Source organism: Rhinatrema bivittatum, chromosome 14 (assembly GCF_901001135.1).
Source record: "Rhinatrema bivittatum chromosome 14, aRhiBiv1.1, whole genome shotgun sequence".
In the NCBI taxonomy this organism is placed as follows: Eukaryota; Metazoa; Chordata; class Amphibia; order Gymnophiona; family Rhinatrematidae; genus Rhinatrema; species Rhinatrema bivittatum.
In genome coordinates, this window is record NC_042628.1 from 80,504,384 (window position 1) to 80,522,192 (window position 17,809).

The 17,809-nt window shown below is 46.0% G+C and overlaps 1 protein-coding gene across 2 annotated transcripts in view; it reads right to left on the reverse strand.

Moving 5' to 3' along the window:
* LOC115075765 (dual specificity tyrosine-phosphorylation-regulated kinase 1B-like) overlaps positions 1–17,809 on the reverse strand; it is a 232,770-nt gene that overhangs the window by 46,314 nt on the left and 168,647 nt on the right. For both annotated transcript variants that reach the window (XM_029576504.1, XM_029576503.1), the window contains 2 exons: positions 13,994–14,134; positions 7,111–7,414 (listed from right to left, as the gene is read on the reverse strand). In XM_029576504.1, the coding sequence (XP_029432364.1) occupies positions 7,111–7,414; positions 13,994–14,134 (445 nt within the window). The remainder of the gene's footprint in view (positions 1–7,110; positions 7,415–13,993; positions 14,135–17,809) is intronic.

The window sequence follows — 17,809 nt, forward strand, 5'->3', positions numbered from 1 at the left end:
CAAGACTGGTTCTGGCGGGATCGGTGAGCGGCAGAGGGAACTGGAACTCCTCCGACTTGGGATCCCAATGGGAAAGTAATGCTCGTTGTAAAGGTCTCATATGAGCAAAAGCCCAGGGAACTAGCTCCAAGGTGGATGCCATGGAGCCGAGGACCTGTAGATAGTCCCAGGCTTTGGGGAGTGGGATTGACAACAAGCAACGAACTTGCTCCATCAATTTGGTTACCCGGTCCAGTGGAAGAAATACTTTTCCGACAGTGGTATCGAACTGTGCTCCCAGAAAATCCATTGCTTGCGACGGGATGAGGTTGCTTTTGGCTTGATTGACAACCCACCCAAGCGACTCCAGAAGAGTGACCATCTTGGTGACCGCTTCCATGCAGAGTTCTCTTGACTTTGCTTGGATGAGCCAATTGTCCAGATAGGGATGGAATAGGAGTCCCTGCTTCCTCAGGGCTGCTGCCACGATGACCATCACTTTTGGTGAATGTGCGGGGAGCCGTCGCCAGACCGAATGGCAGTGAACAGAACTGAAAATGCATACCTAGGATCATGAATCGAAGAAATTTTTGATGATCCTCGCGGATGGGTATATGCAAGTATGCTTCCATCAGATCCAGGGACGCCAGGAACTCAGCTTTGTGAACCGCAGCTTTCACGGAACATAGGGTTTCCATGCAGAAATGTGGTATTTTGAGAGCCTTGTTTACCTTTTTTAGGTCCAGAATAGGCCAGAAGAATCCCTCCTTCTTTGGGACCACGAAATAAATGGAGTAACGCCCCGTCTTCCAGTCTGTTTGGGGGACCGACTTTATCGCCCCAAGAGCAAGTAGCCCGGTTGAGGGTCTGCCGAATGATCTGAGCCTTGGTCCTTGAACTGCAGGGGGAGACCATAAAGAAGTCTTGGAGTGGCCGAGCAAATTCCAAAGCGCAGCCTTGTTCTATGATGCTTAGGACCCAATGATCGGAGATTATTCTGACCCATGCTTCGTAGAACTGGGATAAACTTCCCCACACTCGAGGTACCAAGGGATGGGTTGGCCTGATCTCATTGAGAAGACTTTGAGGCAAGGGGCGTGGCCGAACCTGCTTCGCGAGTGGTCCTGCGCCCTCCAAAGGAAGAATTCCAGAATTGTGGCCTGGCCCATGGCTGCCTCTGCCCCGCAGGCTGTGACCTAACCTGACGAAACCTCCGTTGTCCTCAAAACCATGAGCAGGTTGAAGGAAAACCCCTGGAAGGCTTCGGCCTGTCTTCAGGGAACTTGTGGACTCTGTTTTCACTCAGGGACTTCATCAACTGCTCCAGGTCCTCCCAGAAGAGAAACTTTCCCTTGATGGTAACACGCCCAACTGAGCTTTGGACGAAACATCTGTTGACTAGTTACGCAGCCAAAGGAGCCTCCGTGCAGATACCGCGGACGACATGGTGCGGGAGGACGTACGAAGGAGATCATCCAGAGCATTTGCTCCGTATGCCACCGCCACTTCCAAGCATTCAGCTTCCTCTGACTCGCCCAGAGGAAGGTCTCTCGAAGTTAATAATTGTTGCACCCAGCAGAGGCTCGCCCGCAGCATGTAGCTCCTGCACACCACTGCGCGAATAAAGAGGGCCGAAACCTCAAAAATGCATTTGAGAAGAACTTCAAGTTTTCTATCCTGAAGATCCTCGAGGGCCGCCACTCCTGCGATGGGAATGGTGGTTCACTTTGTGACCGCCGACACAGAAGCATCTACCTTAGGAGACTTCAAAAGCTGCAAAGAATCCTTGGGCAAAGGATAAAGCTTATCCATAGCCCTACCCACTCTCAAACCGGCATCTGGGACCTCTCACTCCCGTGCCATCAGCTGTTGCAGCATAGGATGCAAAGGAAAGGCTTTGGCTGGAGCCCGCAACCCCGCTAAATCCCACGGAATCCTGTGGGAGGCTATCTTTGGGGATCACAACCCTGAGTTCAGATAAAACTGAGGGAATAAGAGGCTCTAACTCCTCCCTGTGAAACAGGCGGACCACCTTTGGGTCGTCACCATCCAGAGGGGAGTGTTTTACCAGGTCCTTCTCAGAGCCTATGCCAGGAGGGGGCAAGGCAGGGGCCAGCGCATCTGGAGCCCCACCATCCGCTGCGTCCGTTCCTGCCATGTATGAGCCACGCAATTTAGCGACCCACAGGGACGCCTGAGAATCTAAACGCTTGGCAATCTTATTCAGAGCCTTAGCAGGACAACACAAACGCGAAGCACCGCTTTGCTGAGTCTGAGAAGCCAAACAGGCTTTGTGCATAAGAAGCACAAAGTCCAGGGTGTAAGCATTAGATCCAGTCCCTTCCCCCACCAGGGAATCGGGCTCACCCTCAGAAACATCCTGGTCTTGGTCTGAAGGATCCCCAGGATTGGCAGGGACCGGGGATAAATCGGGAGGTAACTCCCTTGCCCCCATTGCTCTGGCTTCTGCTGCTGCAAAGGTATTCAAGATGGCTACCGTTCCCGCACTGAGGGGGAACGGATTGGCCCTAGCCTCCCGAAGTGCTGATCTTTATAAAGCACCTCGGGCCTTTGACGAGCTGCCTGCCACTTACACAGAGCTGCCTCCCCACCCGGAGAGGCACTAAGAACAAAGGCCTGAATGGGAGAGAGCCTGGAAGAAGACTCCCCACAGGCAATGAAGCAAGATGGCCGCGGCATCAAAGACGCGGCAGAGAAAGAAGAAACGGCAGGGAGCTCAAAGAAACAGTATTCAGCAAAAAAAAAACAAAAAACTGCCTTGTCTTGAATCTCACGGCCAAAGAAAAGGAAGAAAACTAGTACAGGCTGCTCAGGTTTTGTTTTTTTTCCCCCCAAATCGGGTCGGGGCAGCGAGGGGAGAAGAAGAGGGACAGGACCACTGGTAATCTTCTCCTGTGCCTTACCTTCCAAGAGCCACGCAGAGTAACCAACCCCAGCTCCTTAGCCTTCTACTAGGGGGGGTGGCTCACTAGAACCTCCTGGGAAGATTTCTCAATTTTTTTTTTAAGCTTCATTTGTTGCAAAGTACAAGAAGCCAAAATCTTTTTTTTTTTTTTTTTAAAGGGATATAGTCCCAACCCTAAAATCAGGGCAAGACTGCAGGGTTTGCACCACCTCCATTCTGCTGGAGACAGAGAAATACTGAAGGGATGCAGGTGGCACACCAGGTTAAGATAGAGAAAAACTCGAAGGGCACTCCATCTCAATCTGCTGGAAGGGAGGCATAACCCCCAGTCTGGACTGATCCGGGTACGTACAGGGAATGAGATTTATAAAATCATGAGTGGGGGGGTGTGCCACGGTAAATGAGCTGTCAATGCTTTGGAGTGTTTTTATTTACTGTGCACATGAAACACAGCAAGACTTTTTACCTTCAGCAGTATTTACAAGTAACTTCAGTATTCACATACAAGAACGGCAATGTGGCAGGAGCTGCCTTCTCTTGGAGACCTGGGCCTGGCCTGACTATCCCCACCTGGATCCCAGTTCTTATTCCTTCTCGGAGGGGCCCGACCCCAGAGCTCTCGCTCTCTCTCTGGCTTTTAAGGTGAACCAGGCTAGATGCCAGGTTCTACACAAGTTATGGAGGGGTTTTAGGGCCATTTTTTCACAGGACTGGGAGATAAACGGTTATTTACTTTTCAAACAACTCTAGGACAAGGGAACACTCATGAAACTAGCAATCAGCAATCGTAGGAAGTATTTTTCACTCAGTACATAATTCAAGCTACGGAATCTGTTGCCAGAGGACATGGTCAAGGCAACTAACATAGTGGAATTCAAAAGTGGATTTGACAAGTTCCTGAAGGAAAAGTCCATAAGAACATAAGAAAATGCCATACTGGGTCAGACCAAGGGTCCATCAAGCCCAGCATCCTGTTTCCAACAGTGGCCAATCCAGGCCATAAGAACCTGGCAAGTACCCAAAAACTAAGTCTATCCCATGTTACCATTGCTAATGGCAGTGGCTATTCTCTAAGTGAACTTAATAGCAGGTAATGGACTTCTCCTCCAAGAACTTATCCAATCCTTTTTTAAACACAGCTACACTAACTGCACTAACCACATCCTCTGGCAACAAATTCCAGAGTTTAATTGTGCGTTCAGTAAAAAAGAACTTTCTCCAATTAGTTTTAAATGTGCACCCTGCTAACTTCATGGAGTGCCCCCTAGTCCTTCTACTATCCGAAAGAGTAAATAACCAATTCACATCTACCCGTTCTAGACCTCTCATGATTTTAAACACCTCTATCATATCCCCCCTCAGCTGTCTCTTCTCCAAGCTGAAAAGTCCTAACCTCTTTAGTCTTTCCTCATAGGGGAGCTGTTCCTTTCCCCTTATCATTTTGGTTGCCCTTCTCTGTATCTTCTCCATCACAATTATATCTTTTTTGAGATGCGGCGACCAGTATTGTACACAGTATTCAAGGTGCGGTCTCTCCATGGAGCGATATAGAGGCATTATGACATTTTCCATTTTATTCACCATTCCCTTTCTAATAATTCCCAACATTCTGTTTGCTTTTTTGACTGCCGCAGCACACTGTACCGACGATTTCAATGTGTTATCCACTATGACACCTAGATCTCTTTCCTGGGAGGTAGCTAATATGGAACCCAACATTGTGTAATTATAGCATGGGTTATTTTTCCTTATATGCATCACCTTGCACTTATCCACATTAAATTTCATCTGCCATTTGGATGCCCAATTTTCCAGTCTCACAAGGTCTTCCTGTAATGTATCACAATCTGCTTGTGATTTAACTACTCTGAACAATTTTGTATCATCTGCAAATTTGTTTACCTCACTCGTCGTATTTCTTTCCAGATCATTTATAAATATATTGAAAAGTAAGGGTCCCAATAAGATCCCTGAGGCACTCCACTGTCCACTCCCTTCCACTGAGAAAATTGTCCATTTAATCCTACTCTCTGTTTCCTGTCTTTTAATCAGTTTGCAATCCACGAAAGGACATCGCCACCTATCCCATGACTTTTTACTTTTCCTAGAAGCCTCTCATGAGGAACTTTGTCAAACGCCTTCTGAAAATCCAAGTATACTATATCTACCGGTTCACCTTTATCCACATGTTTATTAACTCCTTCAAAAAAGTGAAGCAGATTTGTGAGGCAAGACTTGCCCTGGGTAAAGCCATGCTGACTTTGTTCCCTTAAACCATGTCTTTCTTATTGTTCTGTGATTTTTTATTTATGTATTTAAAGATTTTATATACCGACAATCGTTTGCACATTGTATCGGTTTACATATAACTTGGAACTATGATAGCTTGGGTATCATTTAGGCATGGCCTTTACAGTGAACAAGGAATACATGAGAACAGTTAAAAATTAAACGAAGGTGCAGCTTAACTGGGTACGGGGGTTTTAAAAATAAAAAATAAAAAAATTAAGAACCAAAAAGACTATATACAACTTTAGGGTACATGTTCCTTGTAATCAATGAGTTTTGAGGGGGGGAAGGGGAGATATTTTGATATTAAGAACATTTTCCACTATTTTTCCTGGCACTGAAGTCAGGCTAACCGGTCTGTAGTTTCCCGGATCGCCCCTGGAGCCCTTTTTAAATATTGGGGTTACATTAGCCACCCTCCAGTCTTCAGGTACAATGGATGATTTTAATGACAGGTTACAAATTTTTACTAATAGGTCTGAAATTTCATTTTTTAGTTCCTTCAGATCTCTGGGGTGTATACCATCCGGTCCAGGTGATTTACTATTCAGTTTGTCAATCAGGCTTGATGGACTCTTCGTCTGAATCAATATGGCAACTTATGTTCTTTATGTACTTATGACTGACAGGATGCTGGGTTCAATAGATCTTGGTCTGATCCAGCACGGCACTTCTTATGTTTTGTGCAGACCTAGTCAAGGTTGGTGGCCTTGACTTTTGCATCAAGTGTTTCCTCTTCAGTATTCATTTCTTTGGTACCATGGGTATATCCTGCCTTTCATTGCTGGGCATCAAGCCACACTTTGTACTTGCTGCTGCTCCATTTTGGAAGCTGTTATGCTCCTTCTCAGGAAAAAGAAGCTCCCTGCACTAACGGATGTGACGATGCAGGTTTAATTTATGCTTTTTGGTGCACTCCTCTTCCTTAAGCTTCTTTTGGTTTTTCTTTTCCTTGGAATAAGCTAACCTCCTAGAGATGGAATAGCTTCTTTTTTGGAATATAGCAATTCTCCCTTTTTTCTACTCTGTCTTTGCCAATGCTGAGGTGGTGAATTTAGAGCCTCAGTTGTAAAGGTTCCATACGGTCTTGCTCTGGGAGACATCCTCCTGCAATGTGGGCAATTTGTGACATCAAGTCTGATTCCCAAGCACTTGTAACAGACAGCATGACTGACCAATTGTGATGGACATTTTTATGCCACATTGGCATCTCTTAAATCCGTCATGGCACAGAGTGACTCTGCAAGATTGAACTCAATCTTTTAAGGATAAAGAAAAGAAAGCAAACAGGAAACAGGAATATCCTGACACAAAGTTCTTAACCAGAGGATCTAGTTGCAAAAATCACAAAAAATACTGACAGAGCAGAGGGTCTATGTCGACGCATGTGCTTGGACTTAAAAAAGGACTAAGTCGTTTTGTGAGGCAGCAACTACCCAGAAACTCACACGTGCTCATTATTTCTGAGCTCTGAAACAGATGGTTGATGTCAGAGCTGTTGGATGATGACATCTATTAGGCTGGCTGAATTGATCCTACTTGTCGATGGAAACTGGAATTCTACTTTTCTGCTTGGCAGTACAGGGCCCCGACAAAACTCATCAAACCAAAGCTTTTTGTTATAAAATGACTTGTTCATTACTTTGGACCACAGAGTGCTGCTAAATTATGGGTCAGATTTAATTAGTAACCATATGCAGACAGTATGAGGAAAGTGAGATGTAGAATTGTTGTATAACCTAATAATATGCAGTTGGTATAAGCACAGTGAGAAATTTGGAGGAGTTTAGAAATGATAAATAGTAGCAGTAGTGTAAATATTGATAACATGGTAACAAGAAGCATTAGGATACAGATGGTATGAGGATACTGATTTTAAGGGGCGAAAAACTACAAACATGCAGGCAGTCTCTTACCAGAGCTGGACACAGAGCTGGTTGTACTGGTTGAGTGACTATGGTCCATGGCAGGACTAGTGGAGTTACTGTTACTGGTATTAGTTCCTTCATCACTCGTCTTCTTAAAGAAGTTATGCTGAAGTGCATAAAATGGAGTGATTCTTGTTTTGGGGTCATAGTCCAGCATCCTGAAGATTAAATCCTTGAACTTCAGATAGTCTGAAGGTGAGTGGCCCTGTTCTCCTGTTCTGCGTCCCCCAGGTCCTCCTGTCTCCACACCCAGAACTTCATGAAGCCTTCGTGATCCCGGCAGCTTGTACTCCTGCAAGGAAGAACACGCAAAGCACAGAAAAGGTGAACAAAACCAGTGCTCCATAGTTCTGATCAAAGACTCTGGAAACCTGGATCAAGTTAGGAGCATCCTGTAACTCCTCGTGCGAATACATTTGTTTAGCATAGCGGTTTTACAATTTTTTTTTAATTTGTTTTAATGAGGAAAAACGCACCACTCACCAGTACAGACAACAGTGTACGACTTCAATGAATTATATCAAACTGACAATCATCTTATGCCCAATATCAGTAACTTCCTAAGATAGCAACATCCTCCACAATAAGATTCCAGCGTGCGAATATTTACCCAACCTAAAAATGTACAGGTCAAAAAAAATCCCCTTTTCCCTCTTTTCCTCCCGTAAGAATAAACCTCCTCTCTCCCCATATACCATTATGATCTCCAGTTTTCAAAGGACTGCCATGTTCGTGAAAAACAGCAAACTTATTTCTCCTGACCGCCATAAGATATTCCATCCTGTAAATATCCTCCACTTTCTGATATACCTATAGCAAGCCCGGAGCTGTTGGTTTCCGCCATTGGGCTGCAATAGAATATCTTGCAGCAAAGCAGACTTCAGCCAACTACTTGTTCAGATTAGGGTCCCAGGCTAATCTGTGGTTTGTCAGTGTTGAATGGTCCTTCCAAAGAGGGGAGATTACCTAGCAAAACCACCATATAGGTCTCATATTGCCCTCTTCTCCACACCCCCGTCTGCATCTATCAGACACACAGCCACACATTTTATGTAATCTTGCAGGAAAAAGGTACCATTTATAGTACATCTGAAGTGTATTTTCAGGCAAATGCACCGAGAATATTTGGCTACATGATTCCGAATTTCTTCCCAGTCTTCCAAATCCAGGGATACTTGCAACTCTCTTTCCCAAGCTAATTCATGACTAAGTTTATCATTTGGTTAGGAGATCGATAATTTATTCAGCTTTGCTATCAATCCCTTTGGTGTTATGGGTTTAGTGCCCAGTGCTTCAAAACTCCTTCTGTCCTGTCGCAATGAACATTTACCTATTGTATGGTCAAGATAGTTTCTAAACTTGAAAGCATACAAATAAATCTGTGTTCAATAAAGAAAATTTATTTACAATTCAGCAGATGCCCATCGATGGAAAGGTCCCGGGCATCGATGGCATCCATAAAATAAAGGATGGCATTGATGGAAATGACCCTGGCATCGATGGAAGTGCCCCAGGCGATGGTGGCATCGACTCGGGCATGGATGGCAGCGACGAAACAAGATGTACGTCGATGGCATCCATCCAGGCAATGATGGCACCGATGAAACCCAAGGAAAAATCAGTGTCATGGATGAACATGGATGGCACTGATAGAAACGATGCAGGAACGATGGCAGAGTACCGTGGGGGGAGGGGTACAGATGGCATCTAAGAATCCAGGGCGGTCTGAAGGGGGTACAGACGGTAGTGATGGGGGCATCGACTGCGTGAGGGTACCGAGGAAATCGAAGGACCTGAATTGACAGGGGCCATGGCGGCAAGTCCCTGTCCCACTAGCGCCAATAACCAGGCAGAGTGTCACAGAGGGACACTCGCAGGCTATGTGTGGCTAACTGAAAACATAGGGAGAGGGAAGGCCGCAGTCGGTTGGCAGGCCAGGGAGGTGACAGGAACCGACCAAAAAAACAGGGCATAGTACACTCACCGAGCATCGAAGGGAGAACCATGCAGGGAAAAGTGTTTGTGAAGTAAAAGTTTAAGTATTTCCGAGAAGAAAAAGTGTTAGAATTTCTCACAGAGCTCCTAACCGCTATGTTTACTGCAGAGCGGAAAAAAGAAGACTGAGGAAAACACCTGTGGCTCACAGGGATAACTGCAGGCTGGGCATGCTCAGTGCCCTCAGTGTGCCAGTGTCAGTCAAAGCTTTGTAGAAACTTTGACAGAAAAGTTTTCCGTACAGGGCTCCATCCTGTGATGTCACCCTTATGTGAGGACTACCATCCTGCTTGTCTTGTGAGAAAGAGCGGATACATAAAGCAACACTAGCAAAATCCTGTTACGCAAAACTCCTGCGAGCTAGGGAAGCGTTCCAAGAATTGGAGATGGAAAAAACGGCATTTCAGTTACAGCAAATGAATCAGGAAAGATTTGAATGGGGTAACAAGGCCGGTCGCTTATTAGCTCGCCACCTGAAAAAAGAATGGCCCAACGCCAAGCAGTGAAAATTAAATCTGCAGGTGGGGTAATGTTAACACAATCTGAGGAATTAAGACAAAGGTTCCAGGATTTTTATGTCCCTTTATACAGCTGAACCTCAAATCCAATCTGTGCGAATAGAGCAATACCTTTCTGGAATTGATCTTCCTAAACTATCTGACCTAGAGAGGCAATTTTTTGATAAAGACACAACAGAGTTGGAGATACAGCAGGTGATCAAGGAGCTTAAAATACATAAGACTCTGGGTTTAGATGGATATATGGCCCTGTTCCATAAAAAATTCTCCATTCAAGTTATTCTTATATTACGAGAGTGTTATAATTCTCTAAAGACCAAAAATTCCCTAATGACTAGTGCAAATGTAGCTGGGATTTCAATATTGGCTAAACCCGGTCGAGACCCCCTCCTTGTGTGGCTCCTATTGGCCAATCTCCTTCATCAACGTTAATCTAAAGATCTTTTCCAAGATCCTGGCAAACCGGATCATGACCAAACTGGTACATAGGGACCAGGTGGGTTTCATCCCGGGCCGCATGACTGCAGACAATGTGAGAAAAGTAGTGGATTTTATTTGGCTAGTTCAGGAGAAGGGGATTCCCGCATTTCTATCGACGCAGAAAAGGCCTTTAGTATGGTCCAGTGGCCATATCTGTTCAGCTTATTGAGGAAAATGAGTTTTGGAAATTCCTTTCTGGCCTGGCTACAAAATTTATACTCCAACCCCCAGGCGCGTGTTAAAGTTAATTGCATATATTCAGAGCCTTTACTTATCCAACAGGGCACGCGCCAGGAGTGTCCGCTTTCACCACTCCTATTCGCCCTTTTCCTGGAACCCCTAGCCCAAAGCATACAAATCTCTGAGGGTATACATGGGGTTCAGATATGTCATGCAGAGTATAAGCTTGCCATGTTTGCCGATGTTTTGTTCACTAACTCAGCCGGCCACATCCCTACCAGGGACTATTGCTGTTCTTCAGGACTTTAGCAGGGTTTCGGGGTTCCTGTTAAACCTTGAAAAATCAGAAGTATTAAACCTGACCCTGGGAGAGGAGCAGGTAGCTAGATTACGGTCCATACTTCCCTTTAAATGGGCTAACCATAGTATAAAATATCTAGGTATCCGCCTTAGTAAAAATTATGATGAATTGTTTGCGCTGAATTACCAACCTCTTTGGCAAACTTTATCAAAGGAGATGGAGAAGTGGGCCTCCCTTTCTCTTTCCTGGTTTGGTTGGATGGCGGCCGTGAAAATGAATCTACTCCCCAGATTTCTCTATTTATTTCAATCACTTCCAATTCTTATCCCTAATGCTATGTTGAAATGTTGGCAAAAACGCTTATTTTCCTATATTTGGAAACGAAAGCCACCAAGGATCAGGAGGGACGTAATGTATCAACCAACCAATAGGGGGGGGTTGGGAGTCCCTAACCTTCAATGGTACTGGGAAGTGGCCCAGATGCGGGCTGTTATTGATTGGCATAGAGACAAAGACATCCAAATATGGGAAACAATAGAGCAAGAATTGGTGGGGGCTATGCCTCTGCAGACTTTAGTATGGCAGCCCAGGGATACCTGGCCGAAAGCTTTTCGTATGGCTCCTACAACACGGTTAACATTAGACACTTGGGAGAAATGGCACAAGTATTCTGTGAGTTCCCGTTGCTACTTTTATAGTACGGCCATTAATTACAAAACAAAATTCCCGGCCGGTAGAGCGATCACTCATTATCGACCATGGTTGCTCAAGGGCATAACCTGGCTCAAGCATCTTTGGGGAATACAGAAATTTCTCACCTTTCCGGAGCTCTCACAAAAATATCACTTAAGAGGGAAGGACACTTTACATGCAACTATGCCACCTTGTGCTAGCGGAAAACATGGGGGCAGAGCTTAAGCATGGCAAAACCCAACTGGATCATTGGTGCAACAATGCAGATGGTATGATAGGTATTTCCAATCTTTATGAGTTTCTTGGAAATGCGCTACGGCTCAGGGCATCCTATATGGCAGCTTGGGAAAGAGATTTGGGCAAGTCATTCGCAACAGGAGATTGGGATTTAATATTTCACAACACCAAGTGCAGCTCGCTTTCCGCCCTTTTGTCGGAAAACAGCTATAAGGTGCTAATGAGATAGTATTTAACGCCTGACAGGCTCCACAAAATAACGCCAACGATTAGCGACACTTGTTGGAAACATTGTGGAGAGAAAGGTACTTTCTATCATATGTGGTGGGGCTGCCTCAAGCTGAGACAGTTCTGGAAAGAACTTTTACTTTTTATCTCTGCCATTTCAGGTTTTACTGTACCATTTGCTCCAGAACACTTCTTGCTTAATTTGTTCTCCAGATATTTCCATCTCAAAATGGTTATTGATTCATCAAATTATATTGGCGGCTAGATGCGAACTTGCTTTGTTTTGGCAAAAGTCTGTTCTTCCCACGATGGAGGATGTGACTTCGCGCCTAAGGCGAAATTGTTCATTATCAGGCCGAGCGCACCATTAGTCCCCATTTGGCCACGCGTTTTTGACGCGCTATTTTTACCCCTTATACAGTAAGGTGTAATAGCGCATTGAAAGCGCACGGCCAACCCCCAAAACTAATGGAACTCATCACATGCAAATGCATGTTGATGAGCTTATTAGGTATTCACCTGCAATACAGAAAGCAAAATGTGCGGCCAAAGGCAGGAGTTAATTTCAGATGGCACCGAGCAAGTGTACAGAAAAGCAGAAAAAAATGCTTTTCTGTACACCCTCCGACTTAATATCATAGCGATATTAAGTCGGAGGCACCAAAATTAAAAAAAAAAAAAAAAATCTGCCCGTGGCCCGAAAAAGGACGCTCAATTTTGCCGGCATCTGTTTTCCGAACCCATGGCTGTCAGCAGGTTCGACAACCAACACCGGTAAAATTAAGCGTCGGCTGTCAGACCCGCTGACAGCTGCTACTTCCGCCAATAAGGAAGCGCTAGGGATGCGCTAGTGTCCCTAGCGCGGGCCCTAATTTAAATACTGCATCGCATGCCCAGGAGAGGTGCCTGGGCGCCCGTTGAGATAGCGGGCACTCGCCTTGGAGCACCGGCTCTCCCACGCAGTTTCCTGTATGGGCCTGTATATAAGTTAACTGCCCAGATTCTATAGGATATGGAATCCCTACATAACGTGGGAGAATGTGCGTGTCCTTGCATCATAACGGGTGTACCAGAGCTTCCTGTTGGAGCGCACAGAGTCTGCTTTTGCCTTCTGGAAATTGTAAATCATCATCATACTATATACTAGGTCTTTGACAAAACGTTTGTAATGTTCTCAGTTGGGGGAGGGATGGGGGTCAGTTCGGTTTTAAAAATTGAATAATTTTTATTGTTCTGTACTATTTCTTTGTGCTGACAAATAAAAATTACAATTAAAAAAAAAAAAAAGCAGCAATAATCAGTAGCCCCCTTCCCCCAAACAACAGCAATAATCCTCACATCCAGTCCGGATGGTACCTTGCCCCAGTCACATGGCTGAGCTGGGTATGAGGGGGCCACCCTCGTCCTGACACAGGAACTGCTTCTTGAATTTATGGATCTGGGGCGTGTGGGAGGCACTTTGGAGGAGTGGGGATGCGGGCAGGTGGGTTAGAGGGGGAGGGGTGGCAGGGTGCTATTAATTGTTGCTACTATTTGGGGAGGAATGGGGATGGTGAGATGGGACTGTCACCACGCGGCTACATTGACACAAAACTCTAGGTGGCCCTGGACTGAGACTGGGGTTGTCCCTGACCTCTGCTCAACCTCCCTATTTTCCCGCGATTCTTTTTTGGGGAGGGGTTGGGGGTGGCCAGTAGCTCTATAAGGCGATGGTGGTCCCTTGAGCTTGGGGCTGCCCTCTCTTTAAAGGGTTGCTAAGCGCATTCTTTTGCCCCAAGGTATTTGGCCATGAGACAAAAGAACGCGCCATAAAGCCGCAAATGTTTTTTGAGGGAGGGACCCACTATTTTGGCAATGCCCCCGCCCCCAACCTGCGATAGTGGGACTCCTCCAGTGATCAAAGTTCATAGCTTAGCAGGCTAACAACTCCTCCCAGTTTTGCCCCTAGCTTAGCCGGCAAAATTCTTGCTGGCTAACTTATTAGCCAGCTAAGTGCCAAATTAGTCATTTGGCTGGATAACCTCTGAGTTTTGTCTGTCTAAATGCTTTTGAATATGGATCTGTAAAAGTTTTAAACACTTATGAATCAACATTCCCTAACCCATATCTGCCTTCCCAAATGCAGCCTTTTCCCCTATTCCCATATCTACCTGCTTGTCATCATAGAACTATTAATACAGCTTCTCCAACTCTGCGCAGCCTGTGTGAGGCAGAAAAACCTCTCTCCTTGCCACAGTACCTTCTTCACGTCTTTGTTTCTCTTGAAATTCCAAATGCCATCAGGGAGCCTATCAAAGTATTTCCGAGCCTTTGGTGCCTGGTCTAGCATATGGCTGGGGGGAACTCCCAACACTTCCACAATTTTATTCATCTGATCCACCTGTCGAGATAAATGTTAACAAAATTAGAGGATGAAAAATAGGACAAGATATGCCAAGTCAAAGAAAGGCAGAGCTGTGTTCAGTAAGCAAGGTTCTGGGAATCTGAAGATAGCACACTGAACGTAATCTCCCTCCTTAAAAAAACCTCTACATAACAAGTACATGAAATCACATTAAAATGCAATTTTAAAAAACTATTACCAAACTAAAATACCTTAAACAGCAATCTGGCACAGAGGGCAATTTTCAAAGGCCTTCAATGGGCTAAGTGAAAACTGCGTTCCTCCAATGCAGCTCAAGTATGCATGTCTACTTTTAGGAGTGATTCACTGAGGCGGGCTTGGATCGCGAGATGCTTTGCTCCAGTGTGGTTGCAGGCGCGTGCAGCTCCCTCGCTCAGAGGTTAAAATCCAGACATATCATTTTTGTACCATTCTATCAAGATTAAAAAATGGCAAAAGACCTTCCTAAAAAGTCATTTCTGGCAATATGAGCAGATCAGGCCTCCAAAACACAAAAAGCTAAAAAAAAAAAAAAAGTCAGCAATTGAGACAGCAAGTCAGCATGAGGATTCAGAATCTGGGGAGGAATGGCCGACTCCAGCTCCTCCTTTTGATTCTATAAATGCTCTTCAGAAAATGTTTGAAAGTTTTTCAGAAAAGTTAATCTCAAATATTAATTTGAAGCTGGGTGCTGAGGTAGATAAAATGAAGATACACTATTTCCTCTCAACTTAATCCTAATATCCACCCACAGAGAAAATATCAATCATGAATATAGCTCAATATTATTTAGTAAACACATATAAACATCCTATCTATACATATTAACAACTATCTAGCACACACACCATCTTCAAATATAGGAGATAAAAAATAAAGAGAGAACATATTTGATAGTGGAATATTTTGCACATGTATTTTGAGAAATATGATTTTTTAATGTGTATGAATGAAAGGAGGATCACGTCGCAGCTTTGCCCATGACATTACCTGAGCCTGAGTGGGATGAGCCCGAACCTGACTAGGTAACGGCTTCCCAGCATCCACATATGCAGCCGTGACTATGTCCTTAATCCAGTGAGCTATTGTAGCTCGCGAGGCTGGCTCTCCCTGTCTAGTACTACTGTGAAGGACAAACAGGCGATCCGACTTCCACAAAGGCACAGTAACCTCTAGATCAGGGGTCAGGAACCTTTTTGGCTGAGAGAGCCATGAACGCCACATATTTTAAAATTAATTCCGTGAGAGCCATACTAACTACAACCCCCCACCCTCCTGACTCCAAGACCTACCAAATTCATTTACTACAACCCCCTACTCTCCTGACGCCCCCAAGACCTCCAAAATTAATTTACTACAACCCCCACCCTCTTGACCCCCCCCCCCCCAAGACCTGCCAAAAGTCCCTGGTGGTCCAGCGGGGGTCCGGGAGTGATCTCCTGGACTTGGGCTGTCGGTTGCCAGTAGTCAAAATGGCGCAGACAGCCCTTTGCCCTCACAATGTCACTGGGGTTGACCAATGGCGGCAGTAGCCCCTGTGACATAGTAAGGGCAAAGGGCCGTCGATGCCATTTTGATTATTGGCAGCCGACGGCCCTTTGCCCTTACTATGTCACAGGGGCTACTGCCGCCATTGGTCAACCCCAGTGACATTGTGAGGGCAAAGGGCCGTCGGCGCCATTTTGACTACTGGCAGCCGACAGCCCAAGTCCAGGAGATTGCTCCCGGACCGCTCCTGGACCCCCGCTGGACCACCAGGGACTTTTGGCAGGTCTTGGGGGGGGGTCAGGAGGGTGGGGGTTGTAGTAAATTAATTTTGGAGGTCTTGGGGGGCTTCAGGAGGGTGGGGGATTTTGTTAGATTTTTACTTTTTTATTAAAGATTTGTCTGCGAGCCAGATGCAACCATCAAAAGAGCCATATATGGCTCCCGAGCCATAGGTTCCTGACCCCTGCTCTAGATACTGGACAACGTGTCACGTGACATCCAAGGGTCGCAACAGACGATAATCCTCTGCAGGGAATTGGTCCGATTCAAGAGAAACTCAGGGACCACCTTCAGTAAAAGGGAAGGAACAGTATGCAGCTGTACCACCCCTGATTCACCTGGAGAAATGGCTCCCGACAAGACAAAGTCTGCAGTTTGGAAACCCTATGCGCCGAACAAATTGTCACAAGGAACACGATTTTCAAAGTCAGCAACTCAAAGACGTTTCACTCCTTTCAGAAAACGGGCGACATCAGGATGAGCCAACAAGGATCCACCAATTACCTGACCCCTGAAACAGGTAAGAGCCGCTACTTGTAATTTCAAGGAATTAAGAGCCAAGCCTTTATTCAAGCCATCATGCAAAATCTTGACCAAGGAAGGAAGTGCACCTTAATCCGCACACCAGGCCTCAAACACTCTCCAAACTCACACATAGGCCAAGGAAGTGTACAACTTTCTAGCTCTTAGCTAGGTGAAAATCACTGCTGCAGAGTATCCACGTTTCAGCAAGTAAGTCCTTTCAAGGGCCATACCGTAAGAAAAAATTGTGTCTGATCTTCGTAGAGGAAAAGGCCCTGCTGCAACAGGCTCCTGTGTGCTGGAAGTCGAAGAGGCAAATCCACCAGAAGCCTCCACAGATCTGCATTCCATGGTCTCCTGGGCCAATCTGGAGCAACCAAATGCACCATTCCTCTGTGGCATTTGATCCTTCAAATCAATCTGCCCAACATGGGCTGTAGAAGAAAGGCATACAACAACTTGACTCCTGGCCACTCCTGCACCAGGGCATCGATCCCCAATGACTTTGGATCTCTTCTGTGGCTGAAGAACCGCAGAACTTTCGCATTGTGCAGAGTCACCAACTGTTCCAGGAACAGGAGACTCCAGCGACCTCGAATCGGCTGAAACTCCTTGCCTGACAACGTCCACTCTCCTGGGTCCAGACTCTCTCTGCTGAGAAAGTCTGCTCTGACGTTGTCTTTGCCTGCAGTGTGTGAGGCTGAGATCATCTGGAGATGAACCTCCTCCCATTCCATAAATTGATCTATTTCCAGCGACACCTGCTGGCTTTTGGTACCTCCCTGCCGACTGATGTAAGCCACGATTGTTGCATTGTCTGACATTATTTGGACTGATTGACCTTGCAGCCTGTCGCTGAACTGCAAACATGCTAACTGGACGGCCCTGGCTTCTAGCCGATTGATGTTCCAGAAAGACTCTTCTGCATTCCAGCGCCCTTGCACCATCAGCTCCTGCAGTGAGCTCCCCAACCTAGGAGACTCGCATTCGTTGTCAGTACTAGCCAGTCCAGTGGGAACAAGGAAACTCCCTTCTGTAGATGATCTGTCTGCAGCCACCACTGCAGTTGGGAGGAGACCTCCATCAGCAAGTGGAGCTGAACCGAACAGCCCTGAGACTGGGGATTCCTCAGAGACAGCAGGGAGCGCTGAACAGGACGCATATGCGCCCTCACAGTACCTCTTCCAAGGTTGCCGCCATTAAGCCAAGGACCTGCAGACCATACAGTCGAGTGTAGAGTGTTCAACAACAGACGGATTCGAGCTTCTGGCAGAAACACCTTGCCTTGCTGCATGTCGAACCAAACCCCCAGGTATTCCAGCGACTGAGTAGGCTGAAGGCTGAAGGCTGCTCTTGGCCAGGTTCACCACCCAGCCGAGCTCC